We start from the raw sequence: 15,147 nt of genomic DNA, 5'->3' as shown, positions 1-15,147 counted from the left end.
AATTGTCCTCAGCGCTAACCTGCTCATCTTCTGTATTTAAAAACTGAGCAATCACGCTTTCTAGAATAGGATGGCAGTTTGGATAATAGATTTGGTATAGAATTATCCATCACTGCAGTTAATTGCTGCATAGTAACCAGCATTGGCGCGCTAGATGTACTAGGTATCGCCTGCGCGGGCAAAACTGGTGTTGACACAGAAGGAGAGGATGATAAACTATCCCCACTACCTTCACATGAAGAATCATCCTGGGCAATCTTATTAAATGTGACAGTACTGTCCTTACTTTGTTTGGACGCTTTGACACAATTTGCACAAAACATTAATAGGGGGAACCACCTTGGCTTCCATACATACAGAGCATAAGCTATCTGAAGATACAGACATGTTAGACAGAATATGGCAGGCTAATAATGCAATAAAAACGTTTTTAAAGAAAAGCGTTACTGTCTCTTTAAATAATAAACAAGGACACTTTATTTCTGAAAGTTTGAAAAACTATGAAGGCAATGTCCGATTTTTACAAAATTTGCACCCCAGAGTCCTAGTGCCTTGAAAGTATTGCACACCAAGTTTCAAGACTTTAACCCTTAAAATGAGCAAAACAGAGCTATTTGTTCTAATAAACAATTTTATCACACAACAATCACTGCCACAGCCTTGCTGCGGCTTTTTACCTTCCCTTAAAGTGATTCAGCACTGAAATAAACCTTCCTGAGTCAGTTTTCTTTACCCACAGGACCCTCAAATGAAGCTCCATGCACTGCCAAGGAAATAAACTGCGCAACTGAGGCGCGAAAATGGGGCCTCCATCTGCATTACCAGAGTGAATGGGCCTTTCTGACTGAAGTAGTAGTCTAACTAGATGCCAGGCGAAAAAAACGTTCCCAAAAGTGCTTTTATAACACAAAAAAACACTCTAAATGTCCAATAAATCTGATATAAACCAATCGATTTAGCCCACAATAGTGTCAACCAGTATAGAGCCCATTTATAAGCCTTAATCTGTTATGAATCTAAGAAAATGGCTTACCGATCCCCTAAGGGAAAAACTGACAGTCTTCTAGCATTAACATGTCTTGTTAGAAATATGACTAATCGTACCTGAAGCAGATAAGTCTGCAAACTGTTCCCCCCAACTGAAGTTCTCTGGGCTCAACAGTCCTGCGTGGGAACAGCAATTGATTTTAGTTACTGCTGCTAAAATCATACTCCTCTTAACAGAAATCTTCTTAATTTTCTGTTGTAGAGTAAATAGTACAAACCGGCACTATTTTAAAATAACAAACTCTTGATAGAAGAAATAAAAAACTACAACTAACACCACAAACTCCTCACCATCCCCGTGGAGATGCTACTTGTTCAGAGCGGCAAGGAGAATGACTGGGGGGCGGAGCCAGAGGGGGGGTTATATGGACAGCTCTTGCTGTGTGCTCTCCTTGCCATTTCCTGTAGGGGAAGAGAATATCCCACAAGTAAGGATGAAACCGTGGACCGGACACACCAATGTTGGAGAAATAAGGCTATTTTAGAATTTCAGCAAACATTAGTAAAAGTAAATTAAAAAGTTGGAATGATGCTCATTTCAATCAAAATGGCTATTGGATATATATATTTGTTTTAATGTTTCATACATTTGTTTACCCTATATTAATTTAACAACAAATTACGCTGATTTAACATTAAACTCCTCCTCACTATCCCAGACTGCAAAGTGGAAACTAAGCACTAAAAAATGCTAGACATAACTGGAAAACAAAATACTAAATGTATTTTTTAAATTATATTATATGTTAAAATATTGAAGAAATAAGTGTAATCTTTATACAGTAGCAATGTTTAACCTAGGTTTTAAAAACATATCTCCTCTGTCCAGGCATGCTAGAAACACAAATTAGCTACAGTGTTTGATGTTCTTTTGAGCCATGTTTCTGAAGTTTAAAATGTAATGTTTATTACATAAAATAGCACATATTGAACATGGGCCCATACTTCTCTTTAACCCCTTAACGACCGAGGACGTGCATGGTACGTCCTCAGAAAAAAAGCAGTTAATGCCTGAGAACGTACCCTGCACGTCCTCGGTTTGGAAAGCAGCTGGAAACGATCCTGATCACTTCCAGCTGCTTTCCGGTTATTGCAGGATGCCTCGATATCGAGGCATCCTGCAATAACAATTTTTGCCCCTCCGGTGCAGAGAGAGCCACTCTGTGGCCCTCTCTGCACCGGACATCGATGGCCGCATTCGTTGGTGGGTGGGAGCGTAAATGGGAGGTGGGTGGGCGGCCATCGATGGCTTCTTAGTCAGAGAGGGGGGCGGGATCGGGGGCGGGATCGCCGGGGGCGCGCGCGTGCACAGGGGGCGGCGGGAGGGCGCGTGCACGGGGAGGGAGCGGGTGGGAACCGCTTACACTACAGAAACTTTTGGATATTATTGTACAAAATAATAATAATAAAACGTAATGGAACTCATCTAAGGGATCTGGGAGGGGGTGGGGGATTGATCTGGGGGGGGGGAGCTACACTACAGAAAAAACTAAAATAAATTAAAAAAAAACATTTTTATATGCAAACTGGGTACTGGCAGACAGCTGCCAGTATCCAAGATGGCCCCCAATAAGGCAGTGGGGGGGGGGGTAGAGAGCTGTTTTGGGGGGGATCAGAGAGGTTGGGGGCTAAGGGGGGATCCTACATAGCAGCATATGTAAATATGCTTAAAAAAAATTAACCCTGCAAGCTCCCTACAAGCTACCTAATTAACCCCTTCACTGCTGGGCATAATTCACGTTTTGTGCGCAGTGGCATTTAGCGGCCTTTTAATTACCAAAAAGCAACACCAAAGCCATATATGTCTGCTATTTCTGAACAAAGGGGATCCCAGAGAATCATTTACAACCATTTGTACCATAATTGCACAAGTTGTTTCTAAATAATTTCAGTGAGAAACCTAAAGTTTGTGAAAAAGTTGACTATTTTTTTTTAATTTAATCGTATTTGGCGGTGAAATGGTGGCCTGAAATATACCAAAATGGGCCTAGATCAATACTTGGGGTTGTCTACTACACTACACTAAAGGTAAAATTAACCCTACAAGCTCCCTACAAGTTCCCTAATTAACCCCTGCACTGCTGAGCAAAATACACTTGTGGTGTGCAGCAGCATTTAGCGGACTTCTAATTACTTAAAAACAAAGCCAAAGCGATATATGTCTGCTATTTCTGAACAAAGAGGATCCCAGAGAAGCATTTACAACCATTTGTGCCATAATTGCACAAAATGTTTGTTAATGATTTCAGTGAGAAACCTAAAATTTGGAAAAATTTTACTTTTTTTTTTATTTGATCGCATTTGGCGGTGAAATGGTGGCATGAAATATACCAAAATGGGCCTAGATCAATACTTTGGGATGTCTTCTAAAAAATATATATACATGTCAAGGGATATTCAGGGATTCCTGAAAGATATCAGTGTTCCAATGTAACTAGCGCTAATTTTGAAAAAAAGTGGTTTGGAAATAGCAAAGTGCTACTTATATTTATGGCCCTATAACTTGCAAAAAAAGCAAAGAACATGTAAACATTGGGTATTTATAAACTCTGGACAAAATTTAGAAACTATTTAGCATGGGTGTTTTTTGGTGGTTGTAGATGTGTAACAGATTTTGGGGGTCAAAGTTAGAAAAAGTGTGTTTTTTTCCATTTTTTCCTCATATTTTATAATTTTTTTTATAGTAAATTATAAGATATGATGAAAATAATGGTATCTTTAGAAAGTCCGTTTAATGGCGAAAAAAACTGTATATAATATATGGGTACAGTAAATGAGTAAGAGGGAAATTACAGCTAAACACAAAGACCGCAAAAATGTAAAAATAGCCTTGGTCCCAAACGGACAGAAAATGGAAAAGTGCTGTGGTCATTAAGGGGTTAAATCTCTTGACTGTCAGAAATGTGTTGCAGCCCTGACAAGGGGATCATGGGTATTAATGTTACAGCAAATGACCCATAGGACCATTGTCTTGCCAGTGTACCTGCTCAAGCATTTGAATGCTTCCAGCTTGCTCATCCAGTTCTTCCTCCTGGTCTTTGACTTTGGCCTCCAGGTCACGCAGCTGTTTTTTGACCTTGGCCAGAGATGCCTCATCCTTGGATTCTTGGCTTGAGATATCCTGGATCTCCACCTCCAGCTGATCTACCTTGTTTGTGAAGATTGCAATCTCAGAATCCTTGTCCTGGTGCAGAAATAACGGTTTAGGAAAATGAATCATCAACCCAATAACATTTTTGTCTGACTTAAAAAAAAAAAAAAAAAACAACAAAAAAACCCCAACAACTTAAAAAGAGCATTTTGAATGTCAACCACAAAACACATAGAAATGAATTTCAGTGATTACTGCTCAAAGTGGATGCTTTTTAAACCATTTTAAAAGCAAAATTATATAAAAAGGGCAGAGGCTGTAAATTTTAAGTTTGAAAAATGTTGTCAAAAGCAACTCGCACAGGCACGCCATACAAGCTGGGGTGCTGCTCAGACCTGTAATAAGAACACCTTCCATTAGTGGGGAAGAAAACTAAATATATTGCTTTCCCCAGTTACCATACAAAATCATATTTACAAGACAGTTTATTAGAAATACAACAGCTAGCTCTAACAAAAAAGGAAATTTATTTTACGATATGACGAGTCCAAGGATTTTATCCTTACTTATGGGATTACACCTCCTGGTTAGCAGGAAGTGGCAAAGAGCACCACAGCAGAGCTGTATATATAGCTCCTCCCTTCCCTCCCACTCCAGTCATTCGACTGAAGTTAGGAAGAGAAAGGAAAAGCCAAAAGGTGCAGAGGTGACTGAAGTGTAACAAAAAACAAGTAAATACCTGTCTTAGAAATGACAGGGTGGGCCGTGGACTCGTCATATCGTAAAAGAAATAAATTTATCAGGTAAGCATAAATTTTCTTTTACAAGATATGACGAGTCCACGGATTTCATCCTTTCTTATGGGATACAATACCAAAGCTATAGGGCACGGATGAAAGGGAGGGACAAGACAGGAACCTAAACGGAAGGCACCACTGCTTGAAGAACCTCTCTCCAAAAACCAGCCTCAGAAGAAGCAAAAGTATCAAATTTGAAAAATTTGGAAAAAGTGTGAAGAGACGACCAAGTTGCAGCCTTGCAAATCTGTTCAACAGAAGCATTGTTTTTAAATGCCCATGAGGAAGCCACAGCCCTAGTAGAATAAGCCGTAATTCTTTCAGGAGGCTGCTGCCCAGCAGTTTCATATGCCAGACGGATGATACTCTTCAGCCAAAAAGAAAGAGAGAGGTAGCCGTAGCTTTCTGGCCCCTACACTTTCTAGAAAAAAACAAATAATGAAGATGATTGACGAAATTCCTTAGTCGCCTGCAAGTAAAACTTCAGGGCACGGACCACGTCTAAGTTATGCAACAGACGCTCCTCCTTAGAAGTATTCGGACATAATGAAGGAACAACAATTTCCTGATTAATATTCTTATTAGAAACAACCTTAGGAAGGAAACCAGGATTGGTACGTAAAACCACCTTATCAGAACGGAAGATAAGGCGAGTCACATTGTAAGGCTGAAAGCTCAGAAACTCTACGAGCAGAAGAAATAGCAACCAAAAATAAAACCTTCCAAGATAACAACTTAATATCTATGGAATGCATGGGTTCAAACGGAACCCCTTGAAGAACATTAAGAACTAAATTCAAACTCCAGGGTGGAGCAATTGGTCTAAACACAGGCTTGATTCTGGTCAAAGGCTGACAAAAAGACTGAACGTCTGGAACATCTGCCAAAAGTTTGTGTAGTAAAATAGACAAAGCAGAGATTTGTCCCTTTAAGGAACTTGCTGATAACCCTTTCTCAAATCCTTCTTGGAGAAAAGATAGAATCCTGGGAATACTAACTCTACTCCATGAGCAGCCCTTGGATTCGCACCAATAAAGATATTTACACCATATCTTATGGTAGATCTTTCTAGTAACAGGCTTACGTGCCTGAATCAAAGTATCAATGACCGAATCAGAGAACCCCCGCTTAGATAAAATCAAGCGTTCAATCTCCAAGTAGTCATCTGCAGAGAAACTAGATTCGGATGTTGGAAGGGTCCCTGAATGAGAATGTCCTGCCTCAATGGAAGCTTCCATGGCAGCAGAGGGGACATGTCCACTAGATCGGCATACCAAGTCCTGCGAGGCCACGCAGGCGCAATTATAATTACTGAAGCCCTCTCCTGTTTGATCCGAGCAATCACCCGGGGAAGGAGAGCAAACGGTGGAAACACATAAGCTAGGTTGAACGACCAAGGCACTGCCAAGGCATCTATCAGTTCGGCCTCAGGATCCCTTGACCTGGATCCGTATCTTGGGAGCTTGGCATTCTGACGAGACGCCATTAGATCCAATTCCGGTCTGCCCCATCTGAGAATCAGGGTGGCAAAGACCTCCGGATGGAGTTCCCACTCCCCCGGATGAAACGTCAGTCTGCTTAAAAAGTCCGCTTCCCAGTTGTCCACTCGTGGGATGTAGATTGCTGACAGATAACAAGAGTGAGCCTCCACCCACCAAATTATCTTGGATACTTCGGTCATTGCTAAGGAACTCCTTGTTCCTCCCTGATGATTGATGTAAGCCACAGTCGTGATGTTGTCCGACTGAAAACGGATGAATTTGGCCGAAGCCAACTGAGGCCAAGCCTGAAGTGCATTGAATATTGCTCTCAATTCCAGAATATTGATTGGAAGTAGAGACTCCGACCGAGTCCACACACCCTGAGCCTTCAGGGAATTCCAGACTACACCCCAACCTAGTAGACTGGTGTCCGTTGTCACTATCACCCATGAGGGTCTGCGGAAGCACATCCCTTGGGACAGATGATCCGGCGACAACCACCAAAGAAGAGACTCTCTTGTCTCCTGATCCAGATCTATCTGAAGAGACAAATTTGCATAATCTCCATTCCACTACCTGAGCATGCTGAGATGAAAACGAGCAAACGGAATGACGTCCATTGCCGCTACCATCAATCCTATTACCTCCAAGCCACTGATGGCCGAGGATTGGACTGAAGGGCTCGGCATGTATTCAGAATCTTTAACTTTCTGACCTCTGTCAAGAAAATTTTCATGGATATGGAATCTATCAAGAGTTCCCAAGAAGGGAACCCTTGTCTGTGGGATTAGTGAACTCTTTTCTAGATTCACCTTCCACCTGTGAGTCCTCAGAAAGGACAGAACCATGTCTGTATGAGATAGTGTCAGATGGTAAGACGACGCCTGGATCAGAATATAGTCTAGATAAGGCGCCACTGCAATACCCCGCAGCCTGAGAACCGCCAGAAGGGACCCTAGAACCTTCGTGAAGATCCTGGGTGCTGTGGCCAACCCAAAGGGAAGAGCCACGAACTGAAAATGTTTGTCCAGGAAGGCAAACCTTAGGAACTGATGTTGATCCTTGTGGATAGGAATATGAAGGTATGCATCCTTCAAGTCCACGGTAGTCATATATTGATCCTCCTGGATCAAAGGTAGAATTGTTCAAATAGTCTCCATCTTGAAGGATGGGACTGTGAGAAACTTATTTAGACTCTTGAGATCTAAAATGGGTCTGAACGTTCCCTCTTTTTTGGGAATCACGAAAAGATTTGAGTAAAATCCCTGCCCCTGTTCCAGTATTGGAACGGGACGAATTACTCCCATAGTAGAGGTCGTTTACACAACGTAAGAACGCCTCTCTTTTTATCTGGTCTACAGACAATCGTGAAAGAAGAAACCTCCCCCTTGGGAGAGAATTTTTGAATTCCAGTTGATACCCTTGGGACACGATCTCCAGTGTCCAGGGGTCCTGAACATCTCTTACCCAAGCCTGGGTATAGAGAGAAAGTCTGCCCTCTACTAGATCCGGTCCCGGATCGGGGGCTGCCCCTTCATGCTGTCTTGGGAGCAGCAGTGGGCTTCTTGGGTTGTTTACCTTTGTTCCAAGCCTGGTTGGGTCTCGAGACGGTCTTGGCTTGAAAAAATTCCCTTCCTGTTAAGCGGAGGAAGAAGAAGCAGGGACTCCTTTGAAGTCCCGAAAGGAACGAAAATTATTTTGTTTACCCCTCAGTTTAGCTGCTTTATCCTGAGGTAGGAGATGACCCTTACCTCCCGTAATGTCAGAAATTATGTCTTTCAAGTCAGGCCCGAATAGGGTTTTCCCTTTGAAAGGAATAGCCAAAAGCTTTGACTTAGATGACACATCAGCAGACCAAGACTTTAACCATAACGCTCTACGCGCTAAAATGGCAAATCCGGCATTCTTAGCTGCCAACTTGGCAATCTGAAAGGCAGCATCAGTAATAAAAGAATTAGCCAGCTTAAGAGCCTTAATTCTATCTAAAATTTCCTCTAAAGGAGTCTCAGTCTTAAGAGACTCTTCTAAGGCGTCAAACCAGAAAGCCGCCGCAGTGGTAACTGGTACAATGCAGGCTGTCTATTGTAAAAGGAAACCCTGATGAATAAATAACTTTTTTAGAAGACCCTCCAATTTCTTATCCATAGGGTCTTTGAAAGCACAACTGTCCTCAATAGGAATAGTACGCTTAGCCAGGGTAGATATAGCTCCCTCCACCTTAGGGACTGTTTGCCAAGATTCCCAAAAAGTGTCAGATATGGGATACATTTTCTTAAAATTAGGAGAAGGTGAGAACGGGATACCCGGTCTTTCCCATCTCCGCGTAATAATTTCCAAGATTCTCTTAGGAACCAGAAAAAACATCAGAGTAAGCAGGCACCTCTAAGTATTTGTCCATCTTACACAATTTCTCTGGTGGTACCACAATAGAGTCAAGGTCATCCAGAGTCGCTAAAACCTCCCGAAGCAACAGGCGGAGGTGTTCAAGCTTAAATCTAAAGGACATGACGTCCGAGTCCGTCTGAGGTAACACTTCCCGAATCGGAAAGTTCCCCCTCAGACAGAAGTTCCCTGACCCCCAAATCAGATCCCTGTGAGGATACATTGAAAATAGCCAAAAAAGCATTAGAGGTCGCAGTATTCAAATTGACTTCTGTCCTGCTGCGCTTGCCCTGTAACATTGGCAACTTAGATAAAACCTCTGTAAGGGTAGATTACATAACTGCAGCCATATCCTGCAGAGTAAATGAAGTAGACGCGGTAGAAGAACCCGGCGTTGCTTGGGTGGGCGGCATACCCTGATTCTCATCAGACTGAGCAGCATCCTTAGACACACCTTCCTTAAAGAAAATCTGCCCTTTACATTGTAGGACCCTTTCAGTACATGAGGGACAAAAAGTAAGAGGGGGTTCCACAATGGCATCTAAATACATAGAACAAGTAAGTTTCCTCAAGTTCAGACATGTTAAACAGACTAGCAATAATAGTCGTTCTTTACTTGAAATATTGAGCTCTGAAGTCAAATTACATAGACAAAATTTTTTAACTAAAAAGTGTACTGCACCTTTAAATAATAAAAGCGCAACAATTTTTCTGTTATCTCAAAAACAATGTTTGCAGCAATAAAAACTGTCCTTATGTTCCCAAAATAGCTTAACAATATTGCACCATTTAGTTTAGATATGTTATATATCGATTTATATCAAATTTATCAGTTATAACAACTTTTTATCAATTCAGGCCCCTGGACCTCGCCACTGCTCTGCTGCGGCGCCTACCTGCCCCCAGAACACACTGATTCTGTTTGAGTAGCTCTTAAGTCTCTTCGTTTGCCAAAACAACTTAGGCCCCCCGGAGCCCAGGACCTTGCTGTCTATCCGATCCGGAAGAATACTGCGCGGCTGAGCACGCAAAACTAGGCCCCGCCCACCGTGGGCGTATCTCTAGCCTTACTGAGACCCGCATGGGTAGTAAAAAACAAACATGTTGGTTCCCAAATAAAATATGAAAAGCCATGTGCCCCTCTTACATACACCTCAATTACAAAGCGTAGTATCATGAAAAAAAAAACTGCACTACCTCAGGCCAGTTATAATGATATGACAAAGACAGCCCTTAGCCAGCAAACCGCATATCCCAGTGTCTAGCCCACACTGAATATACCTAAATGATATCCTTAGACATATTTAGCAAAAAATATAAAGGGAATTCCAGGAACACTATTTCCATACATATAGTGCTTACTGATTACCCCTCCCCAGATAGGGAATAATGTCAGTCTGTTCTGATGCATCAAGTCTCCCCAGAAACAAATGACTGAACATACCTCAATGCTGCTTGTAGCATGACACGGTTCTCCACACTGAAGATATTTCACTTACACTACCTTCAACTGCTCTGTGGAAACCAGCAGGATCTTAGATAATGTCTGCTAAGATCATCAGCATCAGGGCAGAAAAATAAGATGTCTCCACTCTTCTTGGGAAGTTATTGACTGACAATTTCTCCCTTAGAAAAATAGTACTCACTGGCACCATTTTAAAATAAAAAACATCTTGATTATAGAATCTAAACTAACACCTCACTTTACTTCTTCCTATCACTAACACAGGCAAAGAGAATGACTGGAGTGGGAGGGAAGGGAGGAGCTATATATACAGCTCTGCTGTGGTGCTCTTTGCCACTTCCTACTAACCAGGAGGCGTAATCCCATAAGCAAGGATGAAATCCGTGGACTCATCATATCTTGTAAAAGAAAAGGGTTTTATGGAATCTCAGAAGTTCCTGTGTGAGGCAAATGTTTGAGAAATGAAAGAGCTGGAACGTACAGGAACAGTTCTAAGCACAGATGAGGCAGGCAATAAAACTCACCTCTAGCTGCTGTCTGAGGCTAAAGAGCTCAGAGGTGAGCACGTCCTTTTCACGACTCAGCTTTTCCTTTAGTATCTTCTCTCTCTGAGCTTCTTCCTGAGCTTGCGCCAGCTCACTGTCAAACCTGATCCAGAGAAACCAGTTAGTTCAAAGGCAGATTAAAGTCACCTTTTTCTTTATTTCATCAAAGAGAGTAATTTATAAAATGTATAAAAAATAAAGCCGATGTCTGTACAGAAGAAAATTACTGATTTGCTTGTACACTTACGGAGATGTGTCGCTGTCCGCTAACAAAAATGTGGGAGTCGCCCTTAGCAGGCAGTGAGCAATTGATCCCAAGGTATGCAACATGCAGTTACTGCAGACTTCAATAGCAGCAATTAAAAATGTTAAAAATATATGTATGAGTAAAGTTTAATGTTGTTAATGGAACATTATACACTACATTTTTCTTTGCATAAATGTTTTGTAGATGATCCATTTATAGAGACAAATCTGGGAGTGTTTTTGTAACAATGTATAGTTTTGCTTAGTTTTTTTATAACATTGTGCTGAAATGAAGGGTGGAGGAGGAGTTTCTGCTCTTTTTGCTTTTCCAGCCTCTCTCACTGGGTGTCCCAGCCTAACCTCATCAACAGTGCTAAACTGGGAGCTTCTAAGTAAGTTTTTAAAAGGTTTTATACTGGATATTTAGATCAGTATATGTGCATATTCTTTATAGTAGTGTCTTTAACATGCAGCTATATGAAAATTGGTGTACACTGTCCTTTTAAATAGGTCTTTCATACATATAATACATTTTTTTTAGTTTAAAGAGCTTAATGTCCAATTTATTTATATAAGTAGCAGCCTAGGGGCATTCTTCCCTTTCAAATGAGGGGTCACTTCTCCCTCTAGCTCAAACAAGGATTTTAAAGGGCCCTCCTCTGCCAAACAGACACAAAGAATTCCAAGCATTATGGATTTCCTTGTTAACTGTGAAGTCTACGCATGTAGTGATATCACAGGGAGTTTCCCGTTCAGCTGCTTCAGGTGCAGGGTGGTACACAGGTCCCAGATTGTAAGGGGTATAGTGCATGAAGACTATGTTTTCACTTATGCAGAGGGTAACATGCGATCCTTGGCACTCAGGTGGATAAATTATATTATGCTTTACTTCAGCATTACAGATGCGATTTGTACATATCATTTTCATACCATACTATATCACAGGGGTGGTGGTGACCCCATGGTATGAGTGTCTAAGGTGGTACTCATAAATGTCCTTTCATTCTGCTTGGCTTCACCAGCTGCAATTGTGGTGTTTAATTACATTTTCTTAAAAATACAAGCTATTGGTAAGCAATATATTATGGCTTTATGATGGATTTAAAAAAATAAATGAAATGTTAATTGTTTCTTTAAAAACCCTTTAAACTTATGATAAAAAAGTACCATGGGCACTGAAGATTTGTTTTTAAAAAAAAGATTATCACCAATTTGAGAGCTCACACTAAAAAAAAAGGTTTGTCACCTCTGAATACTCATGAATACTTTAACTAATATAGCTTTTAAATAACCAGCAATAGATCTGCTTATAGCAACACTTACTGTACATACTTACAAAGAAAACAATAAATAGTATATATATATATATATATATATATATATATATACACACATATATATATACATATATATATATATACATATATATATATACATATATATACATATATATATACATATATACATATATATACATATATATATACATATATACATATATATACATATATACCTACATATACATACACATACATACACATACATACACATACATACACATACATACACATACATACACATACATACACATACATACACATACATACACATACATACACATACATACACATACATACACATACATACACATATATATATATATATATATATATATATATATATATATATATATATATATACATACACACACGGAACAAATCCGTATCTACATTTTTCTAGTTCCATCATTTTTTTTTATATACTACGCCTAAAACTAGAATTATTCTGGTAAACTGATGTTTGCTTCGGTTCCTTTTCTTTTATATACATACACATGCATATGTTAGAAGATTGACTGCTTTTGCAGTGTATGTCAAAGCCAATGATTCAGCCCTAATGAGAAACATTCACTGTGATATGCGGTGTGATTCTTTGTTAGTTTTCTCTACACTCAAGTAATCTGTTTCCTAGATGTAGCTTATTTATAAGATACAATTATCTGTTTGTATATCTTCCTTCCTGCTCTGGTAGTTATGAGCACTCCATCTCTCCACTAAGGACTAAGAAATCCTGATGATCTCAGTTGTAGACATGGCTTAAACATCATGAGTTACATTACTAATATCACTAAACTGAAGGTATATGCACTGTATGACTAGCGGCTACAGCAACCCTTAAAACATTCTAAAAAGAATAGCGGGAATGGCACATGAATCAAAATGACAGTTGTTTATATGCCAAATACAGTTACATTTGGACTTGTTAGCTACTGTACAACTGTAGAGGGTAAAGAGTCATGATGACGCTAAAATATTTTCATGGTTCAGATAGAACATGCCATTTTAATTAACTTTCCAATTTATTTATTTCTATAACCTAGTTTTGTTCTCTTGATATCCTTTGTTGAAAAATATATCTAGGAAGGTTCTGGGGCTGAGCATGTATAGTGCATCACTGTCCCTTCAACCAAGGATAACCAATAGAATGAAGCAAATTATATAAGAGACATAAAAAGGAAAGTTGTTTAAAATTGTATTCTCTATCCTTAAAGGGATATGAAACCCAAAAATGTTCTTTCATTATTTAGGTTGAAAATGCAATTTTAAACAACTTTCCAATTTACTTCTATTATCAGATTTGCATCATTCTCTTGGTATCATTTGTTGAAGCAGCAGCAATGCACTACTGGTTTCTAACTGAACACAAGGGTGAGCCTATGACAATCGGTGTATATATGCAGCTAACAATTAACAGCTAGAGCCTAGGTTCTTTGCCGCTCCTGAGCTTACCTAGATAAACCTTTCAGCAAAGGATAACAAGAGAAGGAAGCAAATTAAACAATAGAAGTCAATTGGAAAGTTGCATGCTCTTTCTGAATCATGGAAGAAAAAAAAACAATTTATATAAGAACTTACCTGATAAATTCATTTCTTTCATACTGGCAAGAGTCCATGAGCTAGTGACGTATGGGATATACATTCCTACCAGGAGGGGCAAAGTTTCCCAAACCTCAAAATGCCTATAAATACACCCCTCACCACACCCACAATTCAGTTTAACGAATAGCCAAAGAAGTGGGGTGATAAGAAAGGAGCGAAAGCATCAACAGGAATTGGAATAATCGTGCTTTATACAAAAAAAATCATAACCACCATAAAAAGGGTGGGTCTCATGGACTCTTGCCAATATGAAAGAAATTAATTTATCAGGTAAATTCTTACATTAATTATGTTTTCTTTCATGTAATTGGCAAGAGTCCATGAGCTAGTGACGTATGGGATATCAATACCCAAGATGTGGAACTTCCACGCAAGAGTCACTAGAGAGGGAGGGATAAAAATAAAGACATCCAATTCCGCTGAAAAAATAATCCACAACCCAAATCAAAAGTTTTAATCATATAATGAAAAAAACAGAAAATATAAGCAGAAGAATCAAACTGAGACAGCTGCCTGAAGTATTTTTCTACCAAAAACTGCTTCTTAAGAAGAGAAAACATCAAAATGGTAGAATTTAGGAAACATTAAGCAAAGACCAAGTTGCTGCTTTGCAAATCTGATCAACAGAAGCTTCATTCTTAAAAACCCAGGAAGTGGAAACTGACCTAGTAGAATGAGCCGTAATCCTCTGAGGCAGGAAATTACCCGACTCCAAATAAGCATGAAGAATCAAAAGCTTTAACCAAGATGCCAAAGAAATGGCAGAAGCCATCTGACCTTTCCTAGAACTGGAAAAGATAACAAATAGACTAAAAGTCTTCCTGAAAGTAGCTTCAACATAATATTTTGAAGCTCTTACCACATCCAAAAAATGTAAGGATCTCTCCAGAGAATTCTTAGGATTAGGACACAAAGAAGGGACAACAATTTCTCTACTAATGTTGTTAAAGTTCACAACTTTAGGAAAAAATTTAAACGAAGTCCACAAAAACCGCCTTATCCTGATGAAAAATCAGAAAAGGAGACTCACAATAAAGAGCAGATAAAACAGAAACTCTTCTAGCAGAAGAGATGGCCAAAAGGAACAACACTTTCCAAGAAAGTAATTTAATGTCCAGAAAATGCATAGGCTCAAACGGAGGAGCCTGTAAAGC

At 39.7% G+C, this 15,147-nt stretch overlaps 1 protein-coding gene across 9 annotated transcripts in view; it reads right to left on the bottom strand.

Moving 5' to 3' along the window:
- MYO18A (myosin XVIIIA) overlaps positions 1-15,147 on the bottom strand; it is a 527,256-nt gene that overhangs the window by 132,998 nt on the left and 379,111 nt on the right. For all 9 annotated transcript variants that reach the window (XM_053706173.1, XM_053706175.1, XM_053706166.1 and 6 more), the window contains 2 exons: positions 10,788-10,911; positions 4,031-4,231 (listed from right to left, as the gene is read on the bottom strand). In XM_053706173.1, the coding sequence (XP_053562148.1) occupies positions 4,031-4,231; positions 10,788-10,911 (325 nt within the window). The remainder of the gene's footprint in view (positions 1-4,030; positions 4,232-10,787; positions 10,912-15,147) is intronic.

This window comes from Bombina bombina, chromosome 3, assembly GCF_027579735.1.
Source record: "Bombina bombina isolate aBomBom1 chromosome 3, aBomBom1.pri, whole genome shotgun sequence".
NCBI lineage: Eukaryota > Metazoa > Chordata > Amphibia > Anura > Bombinatoridae > Bombina > Bombina bombina.
The sequence above is the reverse complement of the archived record's forward strand: the minus strand, read 5'-3'. Positions and strand labels throughout refer to the sequence as shown.